The 12,368-nt window shown below is 53.4% G+C and overlaps 5 protein-coding genes across 5 annotated transcripts; 2 read left to right on the top strand and 3 right to left on the bottom strand.

The window, feature by feature from the left end:
- POX_e07077 (uncharacterized protein) lies at positions 1 to 1,650 on the top strand (the record flags this gene model as incomplete). The annotated part of the gene is made up of 1 exon (XM_050115887.1): positions 1 to 1,650. The coding sequence occupies one exon, from the start codon at positions 1 to 3 to the stop codon at positions 1,648 to 1,650; it is 1,650 nt and encodes a 549-aa protein (XP_049968347.1).
- Positions 1,651 to 2,362: 712 nt separating this feature from the next.
- Positions 2,363 to 4,565, bottom strand: POX_e07078 (Nuclear protein localization protein 4; the record flags this gene model as incomplete). The annotated part of the gene is made up of 4 exons (XM_050115888.1): positions 2,363 to 2,650; positions 2,728 to 4,192; positions 4,268 to 4,398; positions 4,467 to 4,565. The coding sequence occupies 4 exons, from the start codon at positions 4,563 to 4,565 to the stop codon at positions 2,363 to 2,365; spliced, it is 1,983 nt and encodes a 660-aa protein (XP_049968348.1).
- Positions 4,566 to 5,211: 646 nt separating this feature from the next.
- On the bottom strand, positions 5,212 to 6,224 carry POX_e07079 (Minor allergen Alt a 7; the record flags this gene model as incomplete). The annotated part of the gene is made up of 5 exons (XM_050115889.1): positions 5,212 to 5,377; positions 5,423 to 5,484; positions 5,558 to 5,954; positions 6,038 to 6,123; positions 6,198 to 6,224. 5 exons carry the CDS (start codon positions 6,222 to 6,224, stop codon positions 5,212 to 5,214), a joined length of 738 nt encoding a protein of 245 aa, XP_049968349.1.
- A 1,611-nt stretch (positions 6,225 to 7,835) lies between these two features.
- Positions 7,836 to 8,600, bottom strand: POX_e07080 (mRNA 3'-end-processing protein yth1; the record flags this gene model as incomplete). The annotated part of the gene is made up of 1 exon (XM_050115890.1): positions 7,836 to 8,600. One exon carries the CDS (start codon positions 8,598 to 8,600, stop codon positions 7,836 to 7,838), a length of 765 nt encoding a protein of 254 aa, XP_049968350.1.
- Positions 8,601 to 10,614: 2,014 nt separating this feature from the next.
- On the top strand, positions 10,615 to 11,952 carry POX_e07081 (Endochitinase B; the record flags this gene model as incomplete). Its single annotated transcript, XM_050115891.1, has 4 exons — positions 10,615 to 10,799; positions 10,885 to 10,909; positions 10,989 to 11,223; positions 11,306 to 11,952. The coding sequence occupies 4 exons, from the start codon at positions 10,615 to 10,617 to the stop codon at positions 11,950 to 11,952; spliced, it is 1,092 nt and encodes a 363-aa protein (XP_049968351.1).
- Positions 11,953 to 12,368: the final 416 nt, after the last annotated feature.

Genomic DNA, 12,368 nt, shown 5'->3' on the forward strand with positions numbered 1-12,368 from the left:
ATGGTTTCCTTGTTCACGAAAAGGCAGAATGATTCCGAGATTCATTCTCAGGATGAAGGATCGGGAAATGCTCGGGTCCAACAACATGAAGAGCCTACAGAGCGCACTCGATTGATCCAACCGACAAATGACCCCGGGTATCTGAGCCCGGATGATCCAGCTGTAAGTGCAGAGCAGGGTGCAAGGGCCTTCTTTACCATTTCGCATAATAACAAAGTCCAGGTCTCTCCATATAATCTATGGAGTGTTCGCGCATTCCGAGCCCTGTCGCTCCTGGCACTGGCGGTGAGCTTCGTGTGGTGGACTTTCCTCCTCGTGTCCATCTTCGTCAGCCCTCCTTTGATACACTCGCGGGGCTCTGGGTTCTTTGCATTTGCCTACATCACTCTCACCACTGGTCAACTCGCACTGGGCCTGCTCTTCTTCGTCGTCCCGTCAAAGCCTATGTCGATATGTGGTATCATACTCACAATCCTCCTCCTCATTGACATGGGAATCATCGTGGGAGTGGGTGAGATCCGATTGGAGGAAGGATGGGTCGGCATTGCATCTGTCGTGTGGGCAGTGCTTATTTCCATGCATCAGGTGTTCCAAAACCGAGTGGTGGCCTGGGGCAAGAGAGAGGAGGAAGAGCGTCTGACGGGACGTGAAGAAACTCGCCGATCACTGCGAGAGTGGATTGCCGTTCTGCTGGAGCTGATTATTCTGGTGGTGATGGCGCTGGCGACTCTCCTATTCACAGCCACTTTGATTCTGCGTGCTCGGGACGCCACCTTGAAACCTATTGGAACTCGCTATTCGGTTCACGGAGACACATACCAGGTCCATCTCGTCTGCGTGGGTAATCGTACCGAGAACCCGAATGAACCTACAATCCTCCTTGAGGGTGACTACGGCCCCGTGGAGCATGATCTGCAACCTTTCATCGACGACGTCTATCAGTATGGAGACATCAGCCGGTACTGCTACTGGGATCGCCCAGGGTTCGGATGGTCCGACAATGCCCCGTCCCCCCACTCCGCAGGCATGTCTGCCGATGTTCTCTCTGAGGCTTTGGCCCTCGCAAATGAACAGGGCCCCTGGGTGGTTGTTTCCGCCGGTGTTGGCAGCTTGTATTCACGCCTGTTCGCCAGCCGGCACCTCCTGGAAGTCAGTGGCATCTTTCTCATCGACCCGCTCCACGAGTCGTACCTCTCGGAGATCGGACAGCCAAAACGAGGCTTCCTGCTTTGGCTCCGCGGTATCCTGTCCCCCTTGGGCTTGGACCGTCTTGCCGGCGCACTTTTCAAAGGTCGTACTCGCGAAGACCGAGTCATGGGCGGCGCAGCCTATCAAACCGGCAAGTTTATCAAGGCCAAGCTTCAAGAAAACCTGGTCGCTCTCACCATGACCTCGGCAGAAGTCAAATCTGCTCGTCACATCCAAATGGGTGAGACACCCCTCGTGGTGGTCAGCTCCGGGAAGAAGATGCGCGCGGATGCCGACTGGGCCAAGAAACAGGAGGACCTTTCCCATATCACGGACAAGCTGTTGGCGTGGGATGTGGTTCATGACGCGCCCCATGAAATCTGGACCGACGGGGAGGGCCGACAGGTCCTTCAGAAGAGGCTCAAGCAGATCGTTCACGCCAGTCGCAAGCCCAGAGTCTAAACTAATCTTTTTCTTTTCTCTTTGATCTCTGGGAGTCTCCACTCAACCGTTTACTGTCACGATACCTGGATTCTTCATTTGTGTTTTGTGTATGTGTGTGTGTATGTGTTGTCAAGCACGTGCGCCAAGCCGCCAATACCCTCGGAATTTTCTCTTTACGACTCTTCGATCTCAATATACACGCCGACAGAGGATCGATAACTTGCATCTTGAAGGACAGTTGGGAAGCTATCTTGGATCTTGATTCATGCGGCGTGTAAGAGCTTTTACGAAACAGCAGGTGTGGCTGGGTGTGAGCATCTTCCTGTACTTAATCGAGTTTAATATGTGCAATAAATTGATTTAATCCATGTCTCATTGATGCATCATAAAAATCTTACCACTACCTCAGTCTTCACCAAAGCACGCCTGAAAGATGCGCGAGAGTCTGAAAGATACGACTCGCGAGGGACGACCCAGATCTACTGCCGAACGCCAGAGAGAACACCGAGAGTCTAGATATCCGTTTCTCCCTCCCTCTCTCTCTTCCCCCGACCCCGCCATCCCATTCCCACTCGTCGCCAAGACGACAGCTACCAAGGAGAACGGAGAGCCGACAGGCAGCGAAAGTGCATACATCGCGTTTGGGCACTTGGGGCCAAGGGGATCGAGATCCATCCATCGGGCGTCTGAGAAATGGAGAGGGGAGAAACAAAGGAAGGAAACAAGTCCATCACTCTAACCTAGTTCCCTTGAACCTCTTAGCAAGTTGTTCACCGTCGGATTTGGGAGAGACGGATGGGGGTGGATGCACGGCGGGCGAATGCACCCGCCGTTTACCAGGATGGGGGGCCGGACGGGATGAGGCCTCGGCCGTGGTAGGCCAGGGGCGCTTAGGGGGGCGCTCACCACTCTCCTCAAGGATTGTCATCAACGTTGCCCAACCCGAGGTATTCAGCAGCTGCAGTCCATCCGTGGAGTCGTGAGTCGTTGCGACTCGGCCGAGCAAGGATTCTTCGTCCTAGAGGGTGGAGGATTGGGTGAGTGATCTATGAACGTATCTTTATTTTGGGACGCCTGCTTCGACGGTATACTCACCTTGTTGAACGTCGATAGACCATGCAAGAAACACAGGAGGTGGAAATCCGAAACGCCCTGCGTGGCTTTGTCCGAGTCACCATGTGACATGAGCTGTTTGGCCACATGTCGCAATTCTTGGCTTTCGCCGATGATCTCGCGGTTCTCAATTGGGAATGTGCTGTGCGTGAACAGCGGGCTCGACTCGGTGGGGAATCCGTGTGTCAGTGTGACCAGGAGGTAGTCCACGGGAAAGCTGGGTTTGGCATTTTCCTGAACGCTCACACCGTATTCGTTAATTCGGCGGTAGAAGACCTCAGGAATGTATCTTGTTTTGCTACCCGCGCCGTCGTCGTCCTCGGACTGGACCAGCATCACAGACGGCTCAGCCGACGGTTCAATGATGTTTGCTCGAACCATCTCGGCTGCCGAGACCGTTGCCTGGTATGCGCTGACGGCAATGGCACCGGTCTCATCGCCACTGAGTACGCATGTGACAAAGTCAGATCCAAACCGTCCACTGCGGCTCCACTTTGTGGCCTTGGGGTATTGCGACTGGAGGCGTGCCGCGAAGACAACTTCGAGAGATGACAGGTAGTATGAGTCGATGTGTCGCTTGCAAACCACAGAACCGTCGCCCTGGCCAGCATCGAGGAGGTCGGTAAAGATCACCCCCACCTTTTGCAGGCCACAGAGATGGGCAACGTCGTCTACCTCCTTCTCATTATGCCACTCGCGGAGCGTCACTCCGTCAATTTCGCCGTTCTGTGGGGGCTCGTAAATGGCCTGAACGACCGCCTTGACTCCCAAGGGCACCTCAGTGTACTCCTCGTATGTTCCATACAGAAATCCCAATCTTTGCGCGCCCGATCGTCTCCAGAAGTCGAGTAAAGAATTGATCAAGTCGGGTGACGAAAACTCCACATGGTCAACCATACGAAATTCTTGAGGCTGCAGACTGATGGCGCTAGGCTGGCACTTGGTACAGATGCCTTCCGGCCATGCGGGATGCCCCGAAGGACAATCTTTTTGGACTCGATAGTATGGCTCATTCAGGGGTGGCATGAAGGACGCTTTCATTTCGGGCTTATTCGTCGCAGCATTGATTTTCCGAAGGTAGGAGTGGAAGGAGAGGTGCTTGATCTTCTTCTCGGAGAGATACTTGGCATCGTATGGCTCGAGTGGCATACAATAGTCGCACATCCCGCGAGGCCCATGCTTGCACATTCGTTGGTCCTTGTCCCGCTTGATCTTGCCATCCTTTTTATCAAGACGATCGTCGAGCGGGGACTGTCGCACCACATCCCATGGATTCGAAACATTGAGAGTAGGTGACGTTGGCTGAGCGTAGATTGGCACGGTCTGAGTTGGAGGGGCGGGGGCCCCATTCAAGCGACGTTCGGAGGGTGCTGACGAGGTTCCATTTGTGGTGCCATTTTGTTGGCTGGCCTTCTCCCGATAACCGATGAAGAGCTTGTCTCCATGACTAGAAGAGTCAGCATGTCAGCCAGATACACCTAGGGATTTTATTTGAAACGGAAGTGGTGGGAACCAAACTCACTTGAGGCCAACCTGCGCAATAGCCACTCCACCTAATGCTTCCAATTCTCGCTCCTCGCCGCCGGTGCCAATAGGCTTATTGGACAGAATTATGGATGAGGGGTCAACATCTGATGGAAGGTTTTCGGCAATCTACCCAGTCGGAAGATGTCAGCCAAGCCCCATGAAACACATATTTTCTAGGCCAGGGTGCGTCTCACCTTTGCTTGGAGAGATGGAAACTGATCTGCTGGGTTGACCGTAAGACGAAATTGGCCGTTTCTGCTTTCGAACCGCAGGAGAATGGGACGAGATGCCATGGTAGAGAGAGACTGGGGGAATTTGCGATGTGAGAATGAGTTGAATGAAGAAGCAATCTCTCCAGCAGATGTTAGGTTGAGGTGCAAAGCATGATTTGATGAAGGTGAAAGTGAATGCTGATCGGTATGTTATTCAGAGCTCCGACGGGTCACGTCACTGGAACAGGATGAAGGCGGTGGCACTCCGCAGATTGCGGTGCCGTCTGAGGGCGGTGAAGCTTTATCAGCCTGCGTGGATGGTGGGACAGGAGAAGAGCGGTGGAAGACAAGACATTCATTGTGAACCATTATTGCACGAGAGATGAGGAGACGCTATTCCACGTCACATCAGATGCATTGACCTTTAGAGTGACTCGAATCTCTGATCCCAATTCCATTCTGAACGCAGGAAAAAGGAAGGCAAACCAGCTCTTACAAAATAACATAGCTACGTTGGACAGATGTGGATGGCCGCAGCACTTGCAGTAGAGAGATTTCACTCAGTATAATTATTACGTCTCTCTGGCGGATTTCTCCTTGAGAGGGGAATAGTGTGTATATATCCATATCATCATGAAAAATGTCGAAACGCCTCCAAGAACGCCGCCAGCAAAACGAACACGGAGAATCAGGGCAGAAACGAAAGAGAAAGCCAAGAGCCGATCATTTACATGATGGCACACTTCTTGGGCAGACCGCATGGGCCTCCTTCGTTGTCCTTATCCTGTGCAGCTTGCTGGTTACCCTTTTGCTGCTGGGTGGGCTGCTGAGAGGACTGAGCCTGTGCAGCTTCACCGGCATTGGGGGCCGGAGTCTCGGGCTTCGACTCGGCGCTGCCATGCAGTCAGTTGACCTTGGCAACGGTCTCGTAGAAAGACTTGCCCTGAGCCTCAGCGATCTGGAGCTCGAGAGCGCTAGGCTGGCGGGAACCGTCGGCACCCTAAGTTGATCATTGTCAGCTTCCACTGGCTCGCCATCAAACCAGCGACGTCTCATCTGAGATTGCAACTTACAGCGAAGGTACCGGCACCCCAGGGGCTGCCACCGTGGACCTCCTCGAGGTTGGTGAGCATGGGGAAGGTGGTCTTGTAGCCCAGAGGAACGTAGACAAAGCCGTGGTGAACGAAGGTGCTCATGCAGGACATGACGGTGGACTCCTGGCCACCACCGGGGGTACCGGTGGAGACGAAGGTACCAGCGTACTTTCCAGCGTAGCCACCGCTGGCCCAGATGCCGCCGGACTTGTCCCAGAAGGTCTTCCACTGGGCGGGGAAGTTACCATAACGGGTGGGGATACCGAAGAGGATAGCATCGAACTCGAGCAGGTCCGTGGGCTCAGCAATGGGGTAGCTGGACTTGGGAGGGGCGTGCATCTTGGTGAGAACCTCCTCGGGGAGAGTCTCGGCAATTCTGTTTGGTGGGGGGTCGAGGGTTAGGAACGAATGCGACATACACAAGCAAGGGGAGTCAAGAAAGTTTCAGGGTCACCGTACTGGAAGATGGTGGCTTCACCACCAGCAGCCTCCACACCCTTCTTCTCGGCCTCGGCCAACTTCTGGATGTGGCCGTACATCGAGTACTAGACGGTGCGGTCCACGGTGTTAGTTACTCGGCATGATCCTGCTCACAGGGCAACAGATCCATGATACGTACGAAGACAATTGCAACCTTGGGCGCCATGGTGAATGTGTTTAGGTGGAGATGGACAAAAGGATGTCGGTGAGTGTGAAGAATCAGAGAGGGTTGAAAAAGAAGGAGAAGAGACCACGGGCGGGGATTTTGGCGGTTATATAGAGGGCTCCAGCTGGCAATTACACTGCTTCGTCTACCGGGTCTTTTGGTCTTTCCTCTTATCGGCCTACTTCGTTTTCAAGACTCCACCCAGCAAGCAGGACGGTTCAGGACTGGCGGTTCTGCTTCACATTATGCGGTGCTGGCGACCCCACGGCAGAGTTGGCTTAGTCAATCTTAGCATACCACACTCCGTGGCACCAGGAAAATACCGTAGCAGCAGCGCAATTCGAAGCAATTGCGGGTTCCCAAGTGCAATGTGGGCTCTAGCTGTCCAGAACCCTTCCCGCAGAGATTAATTCCGCGAGAGGAATGATGGAGCAAAGCGAGCAGGTGATTGGACTATCTGGATCCACGAGGGGATCTACGGATATGAGGAAGGGTTAGTTGAGTCTGACCGATCTCTGACAAATGTATCATGTACCCGACTGGCCCTGCCCCATCTTCGGGACGGCCCCCGCTCGCAGTCCCACGACTGGTGACGGAATCCCAATTACCTCCGTCGACTAACCTCTACTGAGTTCGGGAGACTCAACTGAACTCAGGTCCCGTTGCTGATGCCACTTCCTAGACCACGTACAGGGGAGGGGCGTTGAACATTATTAAGCTTAGTTAAAGCTGAACAAGATTTTTGGATGGTCCTGGAAGCTCTTGGATGGCCAGCCTGATAGCCGCTCTCATGAGGACCACCGTGGTCTGGGTGCAGTTGAGTCGACTGGAATGTGCTGACAAAACTTTGCGTCGCGCCAGTCAGCCTACTGATGATGTCATCGACTTTGAAGCTGGGCCTCCCATCGATGATGGACGCGGTCTTTCTTGTAGATGCCTCAGGCATACACAATGTGGGTTTCCAGCCTCGTGGACTGTTGATAGTCGACGCGTGGTAAGAATCCATCTCATATTATTGTTGGGAGCAAGCATCTTTTCCATCTACCACTGATGATTGGATTTGGGACGGGATTTCCTTTGGCTGGCCTCGGCTTCGGTACCCACTGAGCACTTAGTGCCCTGCTACCTGTAGTACTTTAGCACGCACTGCGTACTACGCAGTGCCTCGTCCTACTGGGCACCAATCTGCGTTCCATCGACAGGGGAACATTGGTGTGCCAACCATCTGGTACATGGATTGGCCGTTCGTTGCCGCCTCAATGGCTCAGGTTGATACACGAATGGAACTGCCCCCATCTGGGAGATTTCCTTAATGAATGAATGAATGAAAAAACATTGAATCATCCTAATGGGTCTCGAGTCCTGGAATTTGACATCACTCCCAAAGCAGAGCCTCCCAAAGGAGAACACGAATGATTTTCATGGCTTACGATTCCGCCAAGGGTATCATAAGAATCATACCAAGTGGAAAAAAAAGCCACGACACCGACAATACGGTGACCACAAGATGCATGAACCACACCCAAACGCCCAACCTCGCCATGACCATGCAAGAACGCTCAACCGTGGCGCGCCTGTTAAAATGCCCAAATCCACTTCCACTGGACATGTTTACCCCCTTCCACGACCGCGATAGCGGCCACGCATGAAACCACCACCCCGGCCTCGCTCACTCCGCCACTCCCGCTCGCGTTCCTTCTCTCGCTCTTGCTCTTCGCGGATCAAGGCGCGTTCATGCTCCAGTTCCTCCTCCGTTTTCTCCGTGCGCATCGTCGGCCGCGGCAGGTTCTCGGTCCATCGCGGGTGCGCGTTGGCGCAGTCTTTGCCCTCGGGGCAGAATCCCGCCAGGTAGAACAAGCACAGTGTCCGACGAACATGGCGTTTGGCGCAGAGGGGGCCCAGTTCACAGAACCCCCGATCGTAGTGCTCACAGGGGGGGAGTCGAGCCTCCTCACGAACGTGTTGATAGAGGCAGTCGTCACCGTTGGGGCAATACCCCGATCGTGAGAACGATTGACACTCGGGCATGCGCCGCAGGTTGTATTCGTGCAGATACTCGCACTTCAACCCTTTCTTGCAGAGCCCTTTGAGGAAATGCTTGCAGACGAGCGAGCCATGTGTGGTCGACGGGGCCATGCCGGATGCCGTGGTGGTGGATGTGGTGATTCGCGAGGGAGTAGGATGTCGGTCGGGACAGGCAGGCCCCAGGGGGCAGTGACCTTCGCCATAGGCTTTGCAGACGGGTACATCGCTCGCGAGACCAAATCCGAAGCTTCGGCGGAGGAACGGTGTGAAGGAGAATTCGTTGTAGCTGGGGTCTCGTGTGGGCTCTGCGGAGAGGACTCGCGATGCCGCACCGTGCACGTCGGCGGTCATCTTGGCTGCTGGGTCTGTAATCGAGCTTTCGGGGACAGCGAAGCAAGCCGACCGGGTTTCAAAGACACGGATTCAATCAATAGAGAATCGGAGACGGTGTCAAAAGTAATATCGATGGGTATGCGAGGTACAGGTGATCGCAATGAAAATTCGGTATGTGCATGGGAGCACGTCCAAAGGCTCTCGGCCAAAATGGCAAGGAGGACGTGGACCGGGGGGAAGCTCCTGGCAGCCTTATAAATCAGGAATCACCAGAGCTGGCTGCACCTTCGGATATTTTCATTGGATGCATACAATTCAGGGCTGTCAGAGGAGGGATCCAAATACCAGAAACTTATCTTCACAAAGTAAAGAGAAGCAGCATGACTTGGAACCCATCTCGAATTGCAAAGCCTCCGTCTCACAGCTACCTATCTATCTACAATTTGCCTTGCCCCAGGACTATATTGATGTCAACCAAACTCTCGGTGCCCTGATCATGAGAGCCTCACTGAAGGAATTCTGCAGGGCCGAGTATGGATTATTGGTATGCAGTTCTCGAGTCACGGAAACGGGAGGGCTGAGGCTCTTCTCATCTCGCCTCTCTCTCTCCCTCTCTCTTTTTTCTCTGCCTCCCACGAGAGCATGTTTCATTGGGATGGATGCTCGAGTCCAACCGACACTGCCCAGCCTGGACTATCAATGTGACGAATACGCTTGACGGCACAATGTGGATGTGGGGATGGTTCGAATCATTGCAGGCGCAGACTAAGGAATGTAGCCGCATCGCACTGCCTTGACACTGGCCGCTCAATTATCGGAACCCGGAAGACGATCTGGGCATCGACAGGAATAAGCAAAAATATCGAAAAATCTGCGCGAATGAGGGATGTAGTCTAGGCCAGCCGGTACTTTTGGCGACAGGAGGAATGGAGGAATGATAGTCATCTGTTCACTTCACCAGTGCACCACCTCCATGGATTTGCATCAGCAGGCAAAGGTGCGCTGACCTTCAATCGATTAGCGTCTTGTCTGACGAGGCTTACACCAAGCCAACGCTCCGATCAGCGGGAGGGTCAAAGATCTGGGACTTGAGGCACTGACAGCAAGGCTGTGTCTTTGCGCAACTGCGCAACTGTCCTCCTGCATGGCCCGCTAGGAGGCGCAAAAGGTTGTCACCTAATCGGGTTGCTTGCAGCGACTAGTCCTGGTCTCCCCGCATGTCATCCGGGGATGAGCAGCGATGCCCCTGAGATCCGATTGTCGATTGCAGAGATTCACTGCGATGGTACGATGGTTTTTGTACCTCCCTTTCAGGCTCATACTGTGATCTGCTGACACTATGCTCTAGGCACATACCTGATTGGCTCCATACGGGTGTCAGAAAGAGGCAGGAACAGGCTGCGGTGATGTGCGGGAGCAACTTGGCCGCTTGTCCTCTGACAGTGTCAGCGCTCCTTTTGCTGGTTCAAATCGCGCCTCGAACTATGCTCCACGTCAACGGTCGAAATGGTGGCGAGAAGAGACCTTCATGTTGGACAAAGCCGCAAAATCCATGCACGTCATGGCCTTTGGGTAGCCACCAGTGTACGATCGTCCGTGATCGAAACTCGCTCAATCATACTTTTTGATCCCCCACACCGGGTCCTAGTCCTCTTCGGTATGCAAAAATACTGTCCACTCCGAGCTGAACTCAACCAATCGAACGCGTAAAACGCCGCAGTGGATGTTCTCAACTCTCTCAAAAGGCCGACATCATCTCCCTTGCGAGTCACTGGAGGCTCCACGGCCGTTTAGGTAGCAACACACGTGATACATTCCTTTTTAGGAAACCGCACTGAGTAAAGAGCTCTCGCTGCTGGGTGTGTACCTTTGTTTTTCAAAGAAAAAATTTCTCTCAAACCTCTTCTCTTCTTTTAATAACTTCATCGACTGGCACATCTCCGGGGGAGGGGAGGCTCAAGTTCCAACACAAGGCTAGCTACATACATGGGGTCTGAAAGGATCCTGTCTCCAACCCGTGTGCAAAGTAAAGATGTTTTCAGGCATGTTTCGACGGCGACAGGCCGCTGACCCCGCCGCGGCCGAGTCCCCCGCTGTATATCAAGTGCCTTTGTACACCAATGCAGCCTATTATCCGAACTGGCGAATCTACAAAAAACAACCTCCGTCGTCCTTGCGCCTGGGCTTCATCTCTCACGTATTTTACGCCTTTGCTTGGTAGGTGTTATCCTGTACCTCTACGTTCGTCCTGTCTTTTCCCTCTTTCTGACAGATGCCAATGCTTGGTGAGAGATGTTCGCAGGGTCAAAGAGGATGGCACAATCTACGTGAGTGGGATCTCCGTTGCACCTCTCAAAAAGAGAGAAACCCGGCAAATGGCAATGTCTCTAATCGGATGATGTTCAGTTAAGTGATGAATGGGCCGATACGCAAATGCCGGTCGATGGCACAGAAGGCTGTCTTCGTGCTTTTGTGCAGTTGAAACAACAATATTCCCAAATGCGGGTGATTCTCTCGGTGGGCGGTGGTGGGAAAGGCAGTGAAAACTTTGCGGCTGTCGCTCGATCTCGATCGCTGCTGGATAGATTCGTTCAAAGCGCACGCATCTTGGTGGAGCAATTCGGACTGGATGGCATTGACGGTTCGTCACCGGTGGCTCTGGCACGCCAGAAGCTCAACCCCTGGAGATATTCATATTCAGCTGACTGACGGTGTAATCTTAGTGGATTGGGAACACCCTGCAGACCCCCAGCAGGGCCAGGATTACGTTCGTCTGCTGGCCACATTGCGCGAGGCTTTGCCAGCTCCCCGCTATGTGCTGGCCTCTTGTCTGCCTGCTGGTCAATGGGCTCTGCAACACATTGATTTGGCTGCAGCTCACAAATATCTTGACCTGCTAAATCTCATGGCGTACGATTTTTCGGGACCCTGGAATCCGCAAACCGGCCACCAAGCTCAGCTCTTCGGCTCGCCCATCTCCGGCAGCGCGGCAGTTGATTATGTCTTGTCGCAAGGTGTTCCCTCCAGAAAAGTCATCTTGGGCGTTCCGGTTTACGGACGATCATTCCTCGGCAGTGATGGACCCGGACAGCGCTATACTGGTGCCGGCGGCGAAGACGGCGTCTTTGATTATTCTGAATTGCCGCGATCAGGGTCGACTGAGTATTACGACAAAGCTGCCGGTGCTGCGTCGTGCGTTGGACCCGACGGCGGCTTCGTCACATACGATATTCCTGCTACGGTCCAACAAAAGGCCGAATTTGTAACGTCGTCCAAGCTGGGGGGTCTTTTTTACTGGCATATCTGTTCCGATGCTCGAGGACCGCGCAGTTTGATTGAGACAGGATACAATACACTTCATGAGATGTGATCTATTGAAACTGCGGCATGGCCGCCTCAAGACCCTAATGTGTCGGGGATTCCGGGCCCCTCCTTAGTCTGTTTACCCGTTACTGTCCACGCACCGTTGCGCAACCTTGCAAAAAAGCTTTGCACTAAAATAGTCTTAGCCCACGATGCATTTTTATTTCTTTGAGCACTTCTTTTCTTTTCGGCGATTCCACGGGATGAATATGACCTGGGGAAACTTCACAAGATAGAATGAGGGCCCGAGGTCCACATGAAGTCGATGCCGATCGCCATAAACTTTCGTAGCGCCGAGGCCGTTGAGATCTCCCCTCTCCGCGCCGTGAATCGAAAGAAAGAAAAAAGCGAGGATACCCCAGCTTTTCTGTTCCACTTTTAATCGAATCTACCTTTCCTTGTCCCCAATTTAAATTTTTTCTC

This window comes from Penicillium oxalicum, chromosome V (genome assembly GCF_001723175.1).
Source record: "Penicillium oxalicum strain HP7-1 chromosome V, whole genome shotgun sequence".
NCBI classification, from domain to species: Eukaryota; Fungi; Ascomycota; class Eurotiomycetes; order Eurotiales; family Aspergillaceae; genus Penicillium; species Penicillium oxalicum.